The sequence below is a fragment of the Panthera tigris genome, chromosome A1 (genome assembly GCF_018350195.1).
Source record: "Panthera tigris isolate Pti1 chromosome A1, P.tigris_Pti1_mat1.1, whole genome shotgun sequence".
Lineage (NCBI taxonomy): Eukaryota > Metazoa > Chordata > Mammalia > Carnivora > Felidae > Panthera > Panthera tigris.
The window spans coordinates 238021617-238042509 of NC_056660.1; the positions used below are offsets into that span (position 1 = coordinate 238021617).

The window sequence follows — 20893 nt, forward strand, 5'->3', positions numbered from 1 at the left end:
TTCCTGGAAGTAGCTAAGATATGGTAAGGTAAATAAAACAGTGCACAGAAGAATCAAGAGTGATCTGAGGAGTGCTGGGGGCCCTTCCTGCGGCGTCAGAAGCTGGTGGCCACAGACAGTAGGACAGGACACTCTATCCTGAATGACCCAACGCTAGCGTGTCTTTGCTGGAAATGCCCCAGGGAACCAATTCTGGAAGGTGTCAGTGTTGGGAAGGAAGGGGTAAGGAAGGTGGTTCCAGCAGCAGATGAGGTGAGAGGCAGCAGTGACCCATATCCATGTGCCTGGGGGACAAAGCCCCTGGACGCTCCACATGAGAGGAGAGGGGGCAGGTCCCAACCCTCTTGCCCCCAGAAGGCCCATCTCAGTCGGCCTGGGCCCTGTAACAAGACACAACGCACGGGCGTGTAAACGGCAGATAAGTATTCCTCACAGCTGTAGAGGCTGAGGCCTGAGATCAGGGCACCAGCAGATTCAGTTTCTGGTGAAATCTTTCCTGGCTTCCTCAGACCAACACTAATCCTGTGGGGTCAGGTCCTCCGCAGGGCCTCATTTAACCTTAATACTCCTTAGAGGCACCATCTCCAAACACAGCCACACCGGGGTGAGGGCCTTGGTGTGTGCATTTGGAGGGATGCACAGGGCTCATCGAGAGAAGGATAACTCTAGTGACAGCTGAAAACTGGTACCACTCAGCTAGCTGTACACGCTTCCGTTGCTGGTCCTAAGACCATCAAGGCAAACTGCCCTCCTGACATGCTGCGCGCGGGCAAGGCCTCTCGGGAAGGTTCTGGGGCACACCCTCCTGACATGTGGGCTTCTGGACCCGCCCACCAGGTGAGCAGGGGCCAGGACTCACCCCTGCAGGGCTCCATTTGGCATGTGCAGAATCGAGCCCCACAAGCTGAGCGGAGAAAACGCAAGGGGACGGGAGGCCCAGACACGACCCATGGGCAGCACTGACCCAGGGTCGGAATCTCGACGTTCCCACAGACAGCTGAAACTGCGTTTCCACCTCCCCCTTCTCACTTCATTCTGCTTATTGCCCCTGTTGCCCTCTCTGACACTTCTCTCCACAGAGTCAGGAGCCCTGGCTGATGCTCCCATCACAAGACTCACGGGATGGACACACCATGTGGACGTCGGGTCCATTACCTGTGAGTGGTGGTTCTCCACCACCTGAGCTTTGCTCCTCTGGCCAGCAAGTGTCCCAGATGAGCCCACACTGCAGAGCTAATGCCTGGGAGGGTGGCCCTAACCAACTACCAGGCTTAAGTGAGGAGGTGCTGGGGCTTCTCAGGCCCCACATCCTGGGGGAGCCCACCTCGAGGGTCCTGTTTGTCCTGACTTCCCCCTTTTTCTCAGCCCCCAATTTCCTATCGTGTGAACGATGAAATCCACAAGACTGGAAAATCCCAGTCTTGCATTTGAGCAGAGGGGTTGATAACGTAGAAGCATTGACTGGCCCCTTGCCTGTGCAAAAACCAGATAAAAAAAAAATTAAAAATTTGCTGCCTTTCAAAAATCCACAAAAGCCAGCACTAAAGGAAACATCACAGGCAAGTTTTCAGGCCTTATTACCATCTGAAGCTGAAATTTTCCAGGTCACATCCTTCCCAAAGGTGACATTTTATGGAAGCTTTAATGAAATTAACTCATCTATTTCTGAGTCAGGAAGTGCAGATTAAGATCCGATTTTTTGCAGGCTGACTTTTTTCTAACTACACAGTGAAAATGAATTCAGGAAACTTCCTACAATTTCCTCTGAACTGTGCAGCTTCAAGGGGATCCCACACTTCAGAACCTTGACGGAAACGGGGCTGTGGAGAAACCAAGTTTTGCTCTGACACCTGACTGTGACAGTGGCCAGGCAGCCGTGAGCTTTGGGCTGGCCCACCTGCTGCAGGACCTGGGGTCAGCCCTAGCTGCTCGGACAGACCTGAAGGGCGTCCGCGTGCACCGGCGGGAGGCGTGGGGTGGCAGGTCAGGAACATCACTGACCGCTAGTGAAGAGAAGTGAGGCGTTCAGGCAGATACTTGAACAGCTGCCTGAACCCCTAGAAACAGCAGACGGGAGCCTTTCAGAGACCACCAACCCTGGCCTGGCTGGGAACAGCTGGACCCATCCAGAGAAGTGACCTGGTTCCCTCCCAACCACCCAGCCAGGAGGTCAGGTCTGCAAGGGTGTGTCAATAGGAGGTGAACCACCAACCCCACCCAGGGCAGCCCCAAACCTACCCGAGCTGCCTAAAGAGGCCACCGTGGAAGCTGAGGTGGCCGTCTGTAACAGAGGGGCTTCACAAAGGCAAGTCTGGGGACCGCGCCCTTGGTGTGGACACCTGGCTCTCCGGCACATTTTGTATGACTTTGTCGACTTACTCATCACATCACAAACCTCCTAGAAAAGCACTCTTATCCTGCACAACACGAAAATGTTCCAAGTCACCTCAGTGAACTGATCTTGTTACCATTGGGGCTCAGAGTGCCTACCAGATAGCCATGGGCATGAGGAGGTAGGCCCCCAGCATGGGGATAGAACCCCTGGGGCCTGGGGATGTGCCCCAGGGCAAAGGGATAGGCCCTGGGCATGGGGATAGAACCCCTGGGGCATGGGGCTGGGGACCCCTGGGGCTCTCAGCTTCTACTCAGAGCACAGATGCTCGGAAGAGCACCCCCAGTTACACCGGTCTTCCCATCTGCGGGCCTTTCTTGGCCCCTCACCTGAGGTCCCAGAGCCACCAAGAACCTGAAATCTTAAGATTCCAGCACTTCAAGGAGAGAGGGCCTGAGCCAGACATGTGGACACCGGGAAGGAGAATCCAGACAACAGACATGGTTTTGAATGTGGCCAGTGAGAAAACACAGCAGCCGCAGCTATGGAGGTTGGGGGACAGGACTGCACTGCATATAGCTGGTCCTGTCACCCGAGGGCCTGGGGATACCCCAGTGCAGCTGGGGAAGGAACACAAAACCCCTCCGTCCCATGGGGAAGGGGCCCAGACCACAGCAGGGAGAATACAAGTGACTAGCAGCCCCCGCCCCTGCCCCGTCCCGAGATGTAGGACCTTGGCAGCAAGGGGCCAGAGCCTTGGACAGACTGGGGTGAGGGGCTGCCTCAGGGCAGCCTGCAGACAGCGCCTACCCCTTGCCTCCTGTGGGAAGCCCACCAGCCCACAAGACCCTCCTGGTGACCTCCACTGAGTGCCACGCACCATTCTCTGTCACCCTACAGAATACTTCAGCGGGAGTGTTTTGTGAGCTTGGGCTCCAGCCATGGAAGTCTGGGTGACGGACACCCAGGTGGCACCCTTTTAACCCAAAGGAAGAGTGCGAGGTTTAGTGAGGAAGACCGACCTGGGCTGAGCGCTGGGTGAGCTCCAGCCCCGGCTGCGAATCCCACGGGGCCACGTCAGGGATGGAAGAGGCAGCACGGGGATGCACAGGGGAACAGGGGAGCAGGGATGCCCCAGAGGGGTCCTGGGCATGGCCGATGTGGCAGCCACCAGCCCTCAGGACCAAGCCTGGCTCAGCAGGCCACATGGCCATCCAGCCCAGTGCACTCGGCCTCCCCATGATGACAGGTGGCCTTTCCATGATGGGACATCTCAGTGTGGCTCAGGACCAGCCCAGACTACCCACTGGGCTCCACACCCCAGAGCAGAGAGGGCACACACATGGGTGGGCCCCCAGGGTTCTGGGGTGTCAGACGGAGGTTGGGAGGGAGCTCCATGCAGAGCTCTCACACACAGAGCAGGCTCTCCGAGCCCAGTAGTGGTCAGAGGATCTGGGATTCCTGCTCCGTGAGAGAAAATGGAGGCCAACGTGTGGGGCCCTTTGGAGGGGTCAGTCGGCAAGGTGCCCAGGTGGAGTATGCACTGGGCAGAACTGCCTGCAGGCCCCTAATGTTTCCTCATGGTGGGGTCTCTGGAGGAAGTTGGGATTGAAGGTAGGCTAAGTCCTCAAGAAAACCGCCCTCCCTCTCCTGGGGGGCTGCAGAAGGCCAGCAATGCACAGTGGCCGAGTCGCACCTCAGACGTGTCTGATTAAGGTGCATTCGGGCCTTGCCATGATCGTCTCAGGGCAAATTGTCCCCACAGGTGTGGGAGCTGGGACAGACCTGGGTTCACATCACCCGAGGACCTCAGCCCTGGCCAGCGTCCTCACTGCAGCCCAGGGTGTTTTGTGCAGCAAAATGAGGATGTGCAAAAACCGACCTCCAAAGCCTTTGGGTAGAGAGTACAGACTCTGCTGTTGGCCACAGCCCCCACCACTCCCTAGTGCCCAGACCTGCCCCTTTTACACATTTGTCTTACCCACTCCCAAAGACATGTAGTAAGTTGCGATTTGGTAAGAAGTTCAGACTTAATTCGGGACGATGACGGCAGTCATGGGCCCTGAAACAGGGTGGCGACAGCCACATTTCTTTACCAGGAACTGAGCCAGGACACGTGCAGAATGAGGCCTGGTTGGGAGCATCAGATATAGGAGAGCACCCATCCCCAGCTACTGCAAGGGACTGACACACCAGGGACCCCTTGTGCAGAGGGGCTGGTGCCTGGCTGGGATCACAGCATCCCCGGGACAGACAAAGCAACAACACGGAAGGATGGCCACCCAATAGTGACACGGGCTAATGGGGGAACACGGCCTCCTGAGCTCAGCCCTTGTCCTGCTTCCCCACAGAGAGGACCTGCCTGGTCCTCTGAAGCCCTGAGGCTGTGGGGAAGCTGAGCAGGGGGAGGGCCAGCCCCTGAGCCTTGCACAGAGCTGCTCTGGGTCATCAGCACTCAGTGCCCGCTGCTCTAAATGATTACCCAAGACAGGGTGCAAACTGGTCCATCCCAGTAAAGTGGGGTGGGCCCGGGTGAGACCGAAGTGGGCCCAGGTGACACCCAGCCGAGCAAAGATGGACAGAAGAGAGTCCTACCTTCAAAGAAGCTCTTCACCCTGAGGTAGCTGACGCTGAGACGCAGGACAGAAAGCTTGTCCAGCTTAGACACGATGTCAGGAGGAAGCGGAAGCAGGCTGGCCAGGTGGTCCAGCTCGGCGTTGAGGCGGTCCCGGTGCCGCTTGGACGGGTTTGACTTCTCAGCCCCCGTGGCCGGCCTCCTGCAGGGAAGCAAGCGCCATCAGACTCGGGGTTTCCCGCCAGGGGCTGTCACCCCATGGAGCACACACCTGTCCCCAGAAGTGACTTTCTGGCGTGGATCAGCTTCTAAGTGAGAAAAGGTGCTGAAAAGGACAAAAGGCTCCTGGTACTGTGCACACAAGGAAGCTGGGATCCATTACCAGGAAGGGCGCTCAGAGACAGAGAGCAGGTCTCCTTGGACACAGCTGCAGGCAAGCTGTGTGGCTCCAGCACATTTCTTGACCTCTCTGTGCTAACTTTTCCCCAAGTGTGAGGAGGATCCCTGGCCCCAGGCTGCATGTGCTCAGCCTCTTCCAGGCTTTTCTTAAACGCAGGACCTTTTCAGGACCTGCAGTCCGGGTGTGACGGATGCTTCTGGGCCTCAGTTTCTCCTCTACACAGCAGGGCTGAACGGGTCCGAGGAGGGGGTAACAGAGGACCCTTGGGCTCCTGGGCGCTGTCCCACCCGCCCTTCTGAAGCCCTGACGTCATGGGCTGTGCCTCTGTGAGGTGGCTGGTGGCCTGGGTTCCATTTCCCTTTGCCCCACAACAGATCTGCTCTCCCCCACGAGGGGGATCCCCCTGCCCAGGGCTTCCCTGTCCACCATCCTGGTAGAGGGCAGAGCTGACCTCCTCATCTGACCCTCTTACCACCCCACCCCCCCCCCACTGCCGGATGACAGTCCCTCTCCTCTGACCCTAACTGCCCTCACAGAAACAGCTCCATACAGGCCCTTCTTAAACATCACCCACATCAAAGCATCTGAACCTAAAGTGGCAGCCAGAGTTGGGTGGAGACGCGGCAGGGGGAGGGGCTGTTGGCGCTGGACCCAGGTTGCCTGGCTCCCAGGGCCAACCCTCCCTGGGGTCATGGCACCTGGGAGGCTGGAGGGCTCCTGTTTTTAGGGGCTGAGGTCTCTTTTGTCTAGGAGTTCCTGTTTGTCCCTGTGTGTTCACTTACAAGTGTGGTGAGACCCAGCAATCCGTCTGTCAGGAGGGGCCCGCAGCACAAACCTACTTTGCAGAGTCTGAGGGCCCCTGGCCACAAAAGCACAGAGAAGCCCGATGCCCCAATCCCAGAGGCCACTTCTTTGTTTGCTTTGAGGTACAATTCACATAACACTAAGCCTTTCAAAATGGACATTCACCTCCATCAAGTCCCAAACATTTCATGGCTCCAGATGAAACCCTAACCCATTCAGTAGTTTCTCCCGGTCTCCCTCCAGCACCCCTGGCAACCACAAGCTGCCCTCTGTCTCCGCGGCTCTGCCTGTTCTAGACATTTCACACACGTGCAGCCACACAGTGTGAGACTTTCCACGTCTGGCTTCTTCCACTTAGCATCATGTCTCCAAGTAGCTGTGGTGCAGCGTCTATCAGGACCGCATTCCTTCTTCTGGGTGAATAACACTCCGTCGTGTGGATGGACCACGTTTGCTCACCTGTTCACGACTCGATGGAAGTCCGGCCAGCTTTCACTCGACGGACATCGTACACGATGCCGTATGACCCTAAGACCCTGCTCACGCCTAATTTTCAGTTCTCTCAGTGCACGCCCGGGAGTGCACAGCCGGGTCAGTGTGGTCACTCCGTTTCACCTTCTGAGGAGCTGCCAGAGTAGCGGCTGCACCCAAAGACATCACCACCAGCACCGGGTGAGGGTTCGGCACTTCACACCCTCGTGGACACATCAGTTTCCTTTTTCTGTAGAACAGCCATTTTCGCAGGCGTGAAGAAGTGCCTCACTGCGGTTTGACTGGTATTTTCCTTAATGGCCAGTAATGGTCACCCTTTCACATGCTTGTTGGGCGTCTGTGTGCCTTCTTTGGAGAAATGTCTCCCCAAGTCCTTTGCCCATTTTTCAACTGGGTTGTCTTTTTAATGTTGAGTTGTAGGAGTTCCTTATATTCTTGATAGAAGCCCTTTATCAGATACATGATTTACAAATATTCCTCCTATATCTTTGCTTTTTTCACTTTCCGCTGTTTTTCTTCCTTAATGAGGCATATGCCCCCAAATCACTCATGCTGCTGGGCAAAATTTAAACCGGCAGGAGGCCTGGAGATAAACTAAGTGGCTCCAGTGTGGGCTGGCACCTGCTGGCTAGAGCAGAGCCCCCCACCCCCACCCCAGTCAGTGAAAGACACCCGAGGCCTCCCAGAGACACAGGAGCACTCAGGGGAGGTGTGAGGGTCAGAGAAGGGGAGACACTGGGAGACCGGCAGGTGGCCCCTGCTGAAACCTCACCTCTGTGCAGGGCTGGGTGGGGGGGGAGCTGCTCCCCTGTCTCCCCGGACAGCCTGTGCCTGAAGATGAGCTGAGCCATGATATTTCTCCTACCCCTGCCCTCTTGGGGCACCTGCGGGAGGGACACTCCTGCTGGAGAAATGGGCGTTGGAAGAGCCCCTTCAAAGTTTCTCACAACACTGGCTGTCCCGTGACGCATCTCCGCCACCCCATTCCCCAGCCCCGTGGGCCAGAGCAGGAACCACCCCACTGCACGCCCACGGGCACGAGAGGGGATGGGGGTTGAGGGGCTTCAGGCTCAGGCCCAGGGGCATGTGGAGTAAGTTCCAAGTCCCTGGGCAGAGACTCAGCAGGTGATAGGGGACAAGGACCAGTGCCATTAGCACAGGGATAGTTCAGGCTCAGAGGGAAGAGAGCCCTGGCACCAAAGATATAAAATACCTGGCGTACATCTGGCAACGCTCCCTGAACTGATGTGCAGATTCAGTGTAATCACAATCAAAATTCCAACAATGCTCTTTATAGGAATTGACACACTGATTCTAAAATTTACATGGAAACGCAAAGGACCAAGAATAACCAATGAAATAGCAAAATCGGGGGACCTATCCTTCTGACTTTAAGCCTGTCATAAATCTACACTGTTCAAGATGGCTTGGTATTACAGAAAAGATAGAAATATAGAACAAGGGAACAGAGTAAGGAGTCTAGAAATAAACCCACAGATTTTGGACAATTCATTTGATGAAGATACTACGGTAGTTCAAGGGAAAGAAAGTCCCTCCAATAACGGGGCTGGTCAACTGGAAACCCATGAAAACAGGTGAACACCAACTGTCACCACACATAATCCCCCCAAATTAACTCCAAGTGGGTCACAGACCTAAATCTATAGCCTATTATAAAACTTTACAAGAAAATACATAAGATCTTTGAGACCTTGGGATAGCCACAGGACTCTTAGAATACACACATACACTCAAACTCATAAAAGAAAAAAATGGGTAAGTTGATCTTCATCAATATCTTTTAAATGTCTTTTGAAAATCACCATTAAGAAAATGAAAGGGGGAGCCTGGGTGGCTCAGTCAGTGGTGCGTGCGACTCTTGATCTCAGGGTCATGAGCTCGAGGCCCATGTTGGGCATAGAGATCAGTTTTTATTTATTTATTTATTTATTTATTTATTTATTCATTTATTCATTTATTCATTTATTCATTTATTTATGAAATTTATTGTCAAATTGGTTTCCATACAACACCCAGTGCTCATCCCAACAGGTGCCCTCCTCAATACCCATCACCCACCCACCCCTCCCTCCCACCTCCGATAAACCCTCAGTTTATTCTCAGTTTTTAGGAGTCTCTTATGTTTTGGCTCCCTCCCTCTCTAACTTTTTTTTTTCCTTCCCCTCCCCCATGGTCTTCTGTTAAGTTTCTCAGGATCCACATAAGACTGAAAACATATGGTATCTGTCTTTCCCTGTATGACTTATTTCACTTAGCATAACACTCTCCAGTTCCATCCACGTTGCTACAAAAGGCCATATTTCATTCTTTCTCATTGCCACGTAGTATTCCATTGTGTATATAAACCACAATTTCTTTAATGTTTATTCACTCTTGAGAGAAAGAGTGTGAGTGGGGCAGGGGCAGAGAAAGAGGGAGGCACAGAATCTGAAGCAGGCTCCACACTCCGAGCTGTCAGCACAGAGCCCAACGTGGGGCTCGAACTCATGAACCACGAGATTATGGCCTGAGCTGAAGTCGGACCCTCAACTGACTGAGCCACCCAGGCGCCCCTAGAGATTACTTTTTTAAAAAAGAAAATGAAATGAAAAGGTAAGCCATAGATTGGGGGAAAATGTCCACAAGAACTTGTATCCAGAATATGTAAAGCAGTTTCAAAACTCAGTAAGAAGACAGCAGAGAAGATATGTGGATGGCACACAAGCACATGAACAGACGCCCAGCGCCCGTGGGGAACGAGGCAGATCAAGCCGTGTTGAGGCGGCACCACCGCCCATAGGGGACCTGGGTGGAAGGCAGAGGACCGAGAGCCCCTGCGCGCTGCCGGGAAGCAAGACGGTGCAGCTGCTTTGGAAAACAGCTTGGTGGTTCCCTAAAAGTGAACACACATCTGCTGTCTGAGTCAAAATCCCACTCCTAGGTATTTACCCAAGAGAAAGGAAAACATACATCCACACAAAGACTTGTGTGTAAACATTCGTGGCAGCTTTGCCTGCAACGGCCCAAACCTGGGAAGCACCTGAATGTCCATCTGCAGGTGAGTAAACAAAGCGGTGCGTCCAGACCCTGGAGCACTACTCGGCAGCAAACAGGAGCACGCTCCGTGCACACGAAGCGTGGATGGACCTCAAGATCAGGCTGAAGGAAAGAAGCCCAACAAAATGGTGTTTGATTCCACTTACGGAAGATTCCAGAGATGCAAAGCAGGCTACGGCACAGAGCACGTCAGGGTTGCCTGGATGGAGGTGGAGGCAGGGACCGCAAGCACACAGGACACTCTGGGTACGATCCGAGTGTCGGTGACCTTGATTTTGGTGGTGTTCCATGGTGCATACACCTGTCAACCCGACCAGACTGCACATTTAACCACGTGCAGCGCCACAGCCTTCAGTTACAGCCCAATAAGGAAACAGATGCAAGTGACCAACACCTCCAGGAGCCCGTGGCGCCGTTCCTTACGCAACGTGACTGTGTGCTCCCCAGAATGAACCCTGTCCAGCACACACAAGCAGGACTCAGGCCCACCACTGCCCCGCCCCGGACCCAGTCGTGGAAACACTCAGCCGCCTCCTGCCTCACCCTCCACTTGCAGAGCCCAGGAGGCCCGCGGTGGCCACACAACCAACTCAGGTGACAAACTCACTTTCCGAAGCCCCGCCCCTCAAGCCTTTGTTGCCTATCCTTGGGTGGGGGCCTCTCACAGAACCCTGCAGCCACCAGGGCCCAGGAGGGCAGCCTGGGTCACAGAAACACAGGCCCAAACACAAGCCTTATATACACATGCTCACACTGACTCAAACCGAGCTATATTACACACACACACACACACACACACACACACACACACACACCAGAAACTCAGCCAACAGTGCACACACTGCAGGACCCCCTTGGAGGAGCCAGAGGCAGCCCCTGGGCTCTGGGAACCACACCTGCTGGCCTCATAGCAGGGCAGTCCCAAACCCCTGCCACAGAATTCACACCTTGTTGTCCTGAACACCTTTGGGCTGCTGGCGGACTGTGAACACTGGTGTTGTGCCCAGGAGGTGAGGGTCACAGGTTCCTTTCTCTACTCTGTAAACCTCCTGGAGGCCCACAGGCAGGGGGACAAGCCCCACGGTGTCCTTCATGTGTGGCAACGCTCGCAGGGGCCATGGGTGTGTCCTTGCGAGGACAGGTTTCATCAGGGCAGGGAGGAGATCTGGTGCTCACCAAAAACCATGGTGACATCTCGGCCCCCCGTGTTGACTTTTTGCTGAAAGGTGTCACTCAGCTTTGCCTTGTCTTGCCTTGCAATCAAAGTTAGGAAAGCAGCCCAAAGTCGCTAAGAAAGGCAGCAGTGGGTTTCCAGCTGTGCAGAGAACCCACAACACACCCGCCAGCCCCAGGCGCTGGGTCTCATGCTGTTTCTGCAAGCCCCTCTACCCATCGGAAAGACTCAACAAAACCTCGCCCTCATTCACTTTATTCCTAAAATTCACTCCTTTCAATGAAAATGCAAATACTTTTCCCCTTCATCAGGAACAATCAGCAAAAGCAGAAGATGTGATACTTTACTGTTTCTGAATGGGCTTCCTTCTTTTCCTTCCAGCATACATGCACTCCCCTGGTGGAATCATCATTTCTGGCCCTAAAAAAGGGGGGGGGGGAGCATAAAGTTTGTTATGTTGAAGACAGCCCAGTGCCCGTATGACTCCCCAAACCACCAAAGGCAGCAGCATCGGCCAAGGTCGGCTGTGTCTCTAATCAAGGAGTCAACACTGAGCCCACGCTGGGGGTCCCACTCCTCCTTGCCAACTGGACAAGACCCAAGGTGATTCTGGCACAAAGCCTGCCCACGTGAACCACTCACACCCCCTCTCACTCAGCAGGAAGGTGCTCAAGGGCCACGTGAGGACACACAGCCCTGACCATAACATCTCCCCTTGACCGGCAGCGTCATGGTCCCCCAGCCTGACCTGAGGATCTGAGTCACTACACTCACACAGAGAATAGCCCTCCACTCTTGCACTGGCTCAGAAAGCTTACACTCTTGCACCTGGCTCAGAAAGTTAAATATCCTGAGCTTGTCCTCAGAAAACAGAAGCTGTTCCACAGGCATCCAGGAGCAGGAGACACAGCCAGGGTCCTAAGGAACAGTTTGCTGTGTCAGGGCTCTCATGGGGCTGTTTCCCTGGCAGGAGCCGCATGCACCCTCTCTTGGTGGAGTTTGTGGTGGGTCTTCTTCCTCTTTCCATCCCTCCCCTTTGTGGCCTTGCACTTCTGAGCCAACAGCCTTCCTCTTTTGTATGTAAAATCTCGCACTCAGCTCCATAGCCCTGGACTCCACTTTAGCCACTAACTCACGGCTGCAGCCCAGCTGAACACACCCACCAGCCTCCACCAGCAGTGCTGGACGTGGCGCCTGTATCTGAGAGTAGGTCCTTAAGGAGTAGCCCAAGACCTGTGTCCTAAGGCTGGTCAGTTCACCCATCACCTCAAGAAGGGCATCAAAATCTTGATTCTTCCATGCAGTGGGCTATCTGAACCCTCATAAACATCCTGTGCAGTGACCACTCATTGCTAGGCACTGGGCAAACAGAGTTGGAGAGTGGGTTAAGAGCCCTCGCCTGGCCTCAAGAAGAGGTAGGCCCAACACACAATGTTCACCCTGTGTGTGAAGTGCCATGAGAACATTGGAAATGTGTAACAAATGTGCTTTAAATATAAGAAACACACTTTGAATATAAAGATACAGGCAGGTAAAGTAAGTGGAGAGGAAAAGATATGCCACACAAACAGGAATCAGAAGAATCTGGGATAGCTATGTGAGTAAGACAAGATATAACCAGGGACAAGGACGGATATCGCATGAAGACATAGCAATCCTACATGTGTATGCATCTATAAAATATGTGGAGCAAAAATGAATAAAACTGAACAGATAATTCGTCAGAGACGTCAACACTCTTGTCTCAGTAATCAATACAATAAGTAAACTGAAAATCAGGAAGGATTTAGAATACCCAAACAGTAACAGACTTGAACTACAGAACTCTCCACCCAACGACAGCAGAGTGTGTATTCTGTGTACATGGAGCATTCATCAACATAGACCAAATTCCAGGACTTAGAACAATCCTGAACAAATTTAAAAGTATAGAAATCATACAAAGTATGTTCTGTGATAATAATGAGATTAAACTAGAAAGATATATGGAAAATTCCTAGATATTTTGAAAGCAACATGCTTCTAAATAACTATGGGTCAAAGAGAAGGTGCCAAAGAAATTTAAAGTATTTTGAACTTAATTAAAATGAAAACACAACATACCAGATTGTGGGACACGGGACACAGCTGAGCAATACTTTAATGGAAACTGACAGTATTAAGCATTTATATTAGAAAAAAATAAAAGATCTCAAATATTTTGAGCTTCCAATTTAGTAACTAGAAAAAGAGCAAATAAACCCAAATCAAGCAGAAGGACAGAAATAATAAAGAAGAAAAATCAATGAAACTTAAATAGAAGAAGAGAAAAATTGATGAAATCAAAAGTTGGTTCCTTGAAAAGATCAATAACATTGATACACCTCTAGCCAGACTGGTCAAGAAATAGAGAAGACACAAATGACCAAAATCAGGATGAAAGAGGGGTCATCACTACAGATCCCACAGGCATTAGAAAGAAAATAAGAGTATATGACTAGGAACTTACTTGTATCCCCCCAATTCCATATGTTGGAGCCTTAATCCTGCATTGGAAGGGGTGCCTTTAAGGAAGTGATTAAGGTTAAATGAGGTCTCAAAAGTGGAGACCTGACCTGTTAGAACTGTTGCCCTTATAAGAAGAGGAAGAGACACCAGGGGTCTCTCTTCACTATGTCTACAGAGTCATTGCAAACCAAGAAGAGAGCTCTCACTGGAAACCAAATCTGAAGCTTTGGGAAGGTCATGGAGAAGACGTGACTGCCAGCTGAACTGTAAGCTGGACCCAGGTACTAGGAAGGTACTCATCCCCTCCCCTGTCCTTGGATGTGGGTTCCACTCAACTTTCCTGCTCCCAGAGGCTGGTCCAAGGACACAGCCTTGAATTGGGGATGTTCTGTTGAGAACACATGCAAAGTATACACGGCTGAGCCCAGTTACGACCTCTTTATAAGCTCTTAAGATATAGCCAGTGAGTATGGGATCTACTCATCTTTCTGCCATCTGAGACAAGCTTTCATATGTAAGTTCTCTTTGCTTATTAAAACTGCCACCTACCTGGCGAGTGGCTGGTAGTGGGAGTGGCTGCCACTGGGAGTGGCTGCCTGGGAGTGGCTGCCTCTTTCTTGGTCTCTCCCTGCCCTCCATAAACAGGGGCTAATTTCAGAATACACCTAGGAAGTTCCTGAGGAGTTTGCAAAACCACCAAGCAGGCACCTGGATCTTGGACTCCCAGCATCCAGAACTATGAGAAATAAATGTCTGTGGTTTAAGTCACCCAGTCTATGTATTTTGTTATGGCAGCCCAAGCAGACTAAGACAAATACTATCCCCACAAATCCAACAATTTAGATAAAACAGACCAGTTCCTTGAAAAGCACAATCTACCAAAACTCACTCAAGAAAAAAACTGTTTGGTCTGGTCCTACCTCTATTGCAACAACAAACAAACAAACAAACAAACAAACAACAATAACAACCAAAAAACACCTAGGCCCAGATGGTTTCACTCGTAAATTTTACCAATTAAAGAAAAGAGTAATAATACCAATTCTCTGCAAACTTTGGAAGAATACTGAAATTAAAATTGAAAATTGAAAACTCATTTATAAGTTCAACATTACTCTGATACAAAAACCAAAGACATTTCAAGAAAACTACAGACTGATATCTCCCATGAACACAGACACAAAAATCCTCAATCAGATATTAGCAAATGGAATCCAGCAAAACAAACAGGGCAAAACATCACCACAAGTGAGGGTTATCCAAGAATTCAAGGCTGCTTCAACATCCAAAAATTGACCACTGCAATTCACTACATTAATAAACTAAAGAAAAAATACATATGACCATCTTACACATGAAAAAAAGGTATTTAACAAAATCCAAACTCATTCATAACAATGAAAAACTCTCATCAAGCTAGGAATAGAAGAAAACTTAATTACTCTAATAAAGGGCATCTACAGAAATGCCTACACCAGCGTTACAACCCACAGCGGGAAACTGAGCTTGTCCTCTGAGTTCACAGGCACGGCCCTTCATTTCCCTTCCTACTCTGTGCCACATGTGTGTCCTAGTCAGGGCAATAAGGTGAGAAAAAGCAATGCCAGAACATTGGGAAAGGAAGAGACAGAACTCTATTCCCAGACAACACAACTCTACATACAGAAAATTCCAAAAAGTTTACTAAGGTAAATGTCTTATAATAATTGAGTTCAGCAAGGTCAAAGGGTAAAAGGACAAGATACAAAAGTCAAGTGCGTTTCTGTAGAGTAGCAATGAACAATCAGAACACAGATTTTTAAAAAGCAGTACCATTTATAATAGCACCAAAATAAAAATGAAATACTTAGGTATTTCAAGAAGTTCACTATGTGTATAACTGGGCTCTAAAGAGTAGGAGGTTATAGAAGGCGACAGAAAGAAATTTAATAAATAGTAAAAATTTGTCCAAACATAATATAAACTTACAGATTTCAGAAGGTCAATAAGTTCCAAGCACAAAAACATTTAAAAAAATCACAGCAAGGCCAGTCATAATCAAATTGCTCATAACCAGTGATATATAGAACAATGTTAAAAGCCACCAGAGAAAATGGCCATTGGGTACAGAGAAACAAAGGTAAGAATGAAAGTGGGTGCCTCATCAGAGAAGTGTAGAGACTACGTCTTTAAAGCACGGAAAGAAAAACCCTGAAACTTAGAATTCCACACCGTTTGAACATAGCTTTCAAAACTGAAGGCTAGAGACTTTTTCAGACATACAAAAGCTGAAAGAATTCACTGCCAGCTGACCCACACTATAAGAAATGTGAAAGGGTGTCTTCAGGCCAAAGGAAAATGATACCAGATGGTAACATGGGTCTACAAAATGGAACAGGAGGCACAGAAAACAGGAACTGCTGGGTACAAAACCAAGGTTTGTTCTTACTATTTAAATGTCTTCAAAAGATAACTGTTTAAACAGCAATGATAATAAGGTATGGTGGGGTTTATAACATATGTAGCTGTCAGGGCAACTGTAGCAACTATAGCGCCTGGGCCAGGAGGGGAAGATTGAAGGACCCTGGGGCAGGCTCCTATGCTGTTGTTCCCTAGGAGGTACCCTCGTCCTCAAAAGTTGTGCCAGGTATCCATTTATTGCCTCCAGGCTCCAAATCCACCCCTCCTTGCTCGTTCTGCATGCCTGGCAGACCCTTCAAGCATTTCTTCTTTTATAGCACAGTATGGCCCCTGCCAGCAGAGGCCCCAGAGGGACTTTGCAGGAATAAGGGGCTTCTGCTCCCAGGGTTTTAGATTTTCCTTTGCTCCGGTTCACCACCACCAGAGGTGGAGAAACTCAGTGACCTTCTCCACCATCCACGGGGCCGAACTATACCCTCTCCAGGCCCGAGGGACCATGTCCAAGGGCATGCTTTCAGCATGCTCTCTCTGCCAGCCCTGGAGTGCCCTCAGAGTCGCCTTGTCACCCTTACAGCCACTCCACCATTGTAGACATTTCTTCCTCAAAGTCTCTCAGTTCAAACAAGAAGTTAAGTTAAAAATACAAAAAGCTGATTTTTAAAAGTTACATACTAAAAACATGACTTGTCAGGGATTTGTTCCTATGTAATCAGGGAGCCCAAGTGAGACTGGATGATTCGATATTGATAGCTGCCCATCTGTGCTGGTTGATGAATAAGTTGGGCTCATCATAAAATTCCCTCCCTTTTCGTCAAAGATTTGAAATTCTCCATAAGAAAAGGTTTTTAAAAAGCATTAAAAAGAAGCAAAATGTGGCATAAGAGCAGACAATCTGTGGTGCCAAGGCCGTTCGACGGGGAAAGAAGAGTGTCTTCAGCAAAGGGGTAAACCGAGTGCCCACATGCAAGAGGATGAAGTTGTTTCCTGCCTGACACCATAGGAAAAACCAGCAAAATTAAAGACCTAAGTGTAAGAGCTCAAATTATAAAATCCTCAAGGATAACATGGGGCTCTAGCTTCATGACTTTAAATTTGGCAACAGATTCTTAGATATGTCACCAGAGGCACAAATAAAAAAGTTAAAAAAAAAAAATACATGGGACTCCATCAAAATTAAAAACCTGTGCTTCGGAGGACACAGTGAAAAGACAACCCACAGAACGGGAGAAAGCGTTTGCAAATTATGCATCTGATAAGTCTACTATTCAGGACATATAAAGAATTCTTACAACTCAACAACAACAAAAAGACAAACAGTACAATTAAAAATGGGCAAAGGACTTGAACAGACATCTCTCCAAAGAAAATATACAAATGGCAACAAACACATGAAAAGATGCTCCACATCATTAGTCACTAGGGAAATGTAATGAAAGCCACAAGGAGACAGCATTTCACTCCCCACTAGGATGGCTACCAACAAAACAAAGGGAAAATGGCAAGTGTTGGTGAGGACGCGGAGCGACTGGGACACTGTGGCTGCTTTTGCCAACGGAAAATGGTACAGCTGCTGTGGGAACCAGCGCGCAGTTCCCCGAAGAGTTAGAGTTACCACACACCCCAGCAAACTCCACTCCTAGGTGTAAGTTCAAGAGAATTGAAAACACACATTTAAACAAAATCTGGCACACAAACGCTCATAGCTTCATTATTCACAAAGAGCCAGAAAGCGTAAACCGCCCAAAGCCCACCAACTGATGAACAGATAAACGAAGTGTGGTCTATGCACACAGCCACATAAAGGAATGGGGTTTCTGATGCGCACCACCACACAAATGAGCCGTGAAGATACACGAGAGAAGACAGACACAAAGGGTCAGGTATTGGTTCCATGTGGAAGGAATGTCCACGACAGGCAAACCCATAGACAGAAAGTAGGGCGGTGGTTGCCAGGGCTGGGAGGAAGGAATGGGGAATGACTGTTTAATGGGTGCAGAGTTTAACTTGGGGTGAAGAAAATGTTTTGGAAGTAGACAGAGGTGGTAGGTGCCCAACTTCGGCGATATGCTAAATAAATACACTGAACAATACATTTTTAAATGGTTACTTTTAGGTTATGTGAGTTTTACCTCAACGAAAAGCACAACACAAATCTATATGCAAATACAGGTGGAGTTTTCAGAGTGGAGAAGTGGATAGAGCACACTGGAAATGTCTGAGGGTGTTCTGCACAGAGGGAGCGGACAATGGGTGGGAGCTGCAGGGCCCTGGGGGACAGATGTACATTTCTGGGCTGCCAGGGATGAAGTGGGCAAGCACAGGAGCGTTCTGGAGCGTGTGCAGGGATGTGGCCTGGCGGCTGCAGGCTACAACACAAACGGGTGGACGGATGCTTTGGCCTTCTCGGCCTCACCCTGTGCCACGGCCACCATGCGTGCACTTCTCTGGGAAGCCAGGTCGGGCCTTCAGTGGCTGGAGGCCAGAGTGCCAGGTCACCATCCCAGGCCTGGCCCCAGCTTAGGGGGACAAAAGGCCAGGGATGTTTCCTTGCACCCCGAGAGGGGCCAAGCACTCAACAGCCCACAGAGCCACCCGTGAAGCCAAAGGTGAAGGAGAACCGGGGCGCCTGGGTGGCTCAGTCGGTTGAGCGTCCAACTTCGGCTCAGATCATGATCTCACACTCCGTGAGTTCGAGCCCCGCGTCGGGCTCTGTGCTGACAGCTCAGAGCCTGGAGCCTGCTTCCGATTCTGTGTCTCCCTCTCTCTCTGCCCCTCCCCTGCTCATGCTCTGTCTCCCTCTGTCTCAAAAAAATAAATAAAAACATTAAAAAAAAATTTTTTTTAAAAAAGTGAAGGAGACCCCATCCCCAGCATCACCATTCCTCAAATGAGCCCCAAGCCAGGAGCGGGGATGGTGTGGGGGTGGAGGACATGACAGAGAAGATGAGGAGGGGGCCAGGGACACTCCCACGGGGGGTGGCACTGACCCCCTAGTTACCCTTCACCCACAGCCCTCTGCCCCAAAGCAGAAGCTGGGACAGGATCCAGGCCCCGTCTTGCACACTGCCTGCCTGCCCCGCAAAGCCGCGTTCTCCCTCCATGTCTCCACCTCAGCATTCAGAATGACCCCCACAACACAGGTTACGGCAAAAGCAACAACCAAGGGCAGATAAAAGTCTCCAGGCACCACCCCCATTGGGGTTTGTGTGGAAGAAATTAAAGGAGTCGGCCCATTGACACCACCCCCCACAGAACTCGCTGGAAAAACCACAGTTTGGGGTTCCATCTGTGCTGAGGTTTCTGCCCTAGGAACCCAACATGTCGGAAGTGGATAGAACGGCAGCAGGTTGCTCCATTTTACTAAATACGTGCCCTCTCCTCAAAAAGATGAAGCCTCCTTGGGATAGGACCAAACTCCGTGAAGAAATGCCCCTCTGAGGCAAGACACAGGTCTCTGCCCCAGATGCAGGTGACAGACGCCTTGTCAGTAAGCAGGGGAGGGGGAAGGCAGGAGACCCTCCACACTGGGCCCCTTGCGGCCTGCGGTTGGCCTGGACCAGGGTCTTTTCTGCAACCATGGTCGTCGCTGGGGTGGGAGGTGGCCAGAAGCCTGGGCACCACAGGGGAACCCGCGGGTGGGAGCTGGGCCCAACACGGTGGTTTGTGGACCTTCCATCGCTGCTAAGCGCTGAGCTGACTGTGGGTTTCTTTGGAGAAACCTGAGCTTTTAGGAGAATTTTTCTCTTATGGTAAAAGCAATGACTGTCCCAAAATTAAAACCCCTCCGCATGCAGTGGTGCCCCATCACCCCTGTCTGGGTGTGTGTCCCGAGCCATCTTTCCACAGGCACGCAGTGCTGCTGAACTGCACCAGGGGGTCTGAGCCCAAACCCCAGCAGTTACCAGCAAAGTCCTCATCATAAAGGAGGTGAGTGCCAGCCACAGGCCGCTGCAGGGCCGCTGCTGACCACACAGCCTCCCATGCCGGGCTGCTCTGCCTGCTAGCCCCCCACCAGGAGTGGAGACAGCCTGCACATCAGCACAGGGTCTCCTCTTAATGGTGGGTGCTAAGAGCGCCACCATGATAGGGCTCCCATCCGGGAGCCTGCAGAAGCCAGACGTGATCCCAAATGGCGGATGTTGGGTGGAGGCTGTCCAGGCTTAGGGGCCGGCCTCTACCAGAGGCTGTCTGAAGACTGCCCTCAGTGAGTCAGGCTGCTGACCAGGCCAAGAAAAGGCCGGGCACACAACTGTCAAGGATCCAGAGCTTGGGGACAGAAGATGTCCCAGGCACACACTTAAGCACCCCCTTTTGCGTCAAGCCCCTCAAGGACTAGCCACGGCTGGTCAAACAGAGGCCACGGGTAAGTCGTAGGGGCTTCCCTCCACCCCCCATGAGATACCTGGGGCAGCCAAAGCTGAAGGCCCACTGGGCAATTCCAAAGGGGGAAGATGCCTCCAGCCCCAGCCCCTGGACACAGAGGAGGGAGGACGCAAGAACAGAGCTGCCCGAGGCCTCTGACCTCCGACCCTGACCCCTCACCTGCCCCTGAGGGTGGCCCCTTAACCAACTGGAGTCACAGTGGGAACAACAGGGTCGGGAGGTCCCTGATGGTCTGTGCTGGGCCCACAGTCTGGGATTTTTGACCACTCGAATGAAGACTTTTGGGGAAAAAACCTTTCTTGGTGCCGCTAACCGAAACCGAGCGAATTCCTGGAACACGGGCCCTTCCGCTCTTCCCAAGTGTGAGCACCAAGGCTGGTGCTCCCGCCCGGAAGGAGGGCGTCAAGCTGCGCCGCCCCAGCTCCAAGGACCCCCACCTCCGGCCTCCTCCACTCGCCGCCCTGGGGAGGGCTGGGGGGGGGGCAGGTCGCCGCCCTGGGGAGGGCTGGGGGGGGCGGGGACAGGGCGAAGCCCCCTACCAGCATCTGCCCAAAAGAGCTACTGAAAGAAACTGGACCGAGAGCAAAGGGCAATTAGCCCCCCCGGCCCCAAGGCGGTGGGTCACAGGCAGGAGCTTCGATCCACAGCTTGCGGGGGCGGGGGGACCGAGGGGCCACGAGCAGGGGCAGAGGGTCGGCTTCCCTCAAACGTCCCGTTTCCATTTTCAGTTAAGAAGTGGCCGGTCGGACCCCACGGCCCACGGCGGCGAGGATGGGGCGGCAGGAGGGC

The 20893-nt window shown here is 51.5% G+C and overlaps 1 protein-coding gene across 2 annotated transcripts in view; it reads right to left on the reverse strand.

The window, feature by feature from the left end:
- The window catches only part of AHRR (aryl-hydrocarbon receptor repressor), an 82465-nt gene that overhangs the window by 61455 nt on the left and 117 nt on the right, over window positions 1-20893 (reverse strand). The window contains exons 2-3 of one of the 2 annotated variants that reach the window (XM_042998249.1): window positions 11182-11254; window positions 4928-5109 (exon numbers count right to left, since the gene is read on the reverse strand). In XM_042998249.1, the coding sequence (XP_042854183.1) occupies window positions 4928-5109; window positions 11182-11246 (247 nt within the window). In that variant the 5' untranslated portion in view covers window positions 11247-11254. Of the gene's footprint in view, window positions 1-4927; window positions 5110-11181; window positions 11255-20893 lie in introns of those variants that run through there. The other variant, XM_042998250.1, reaches the window with a different exon arrangement.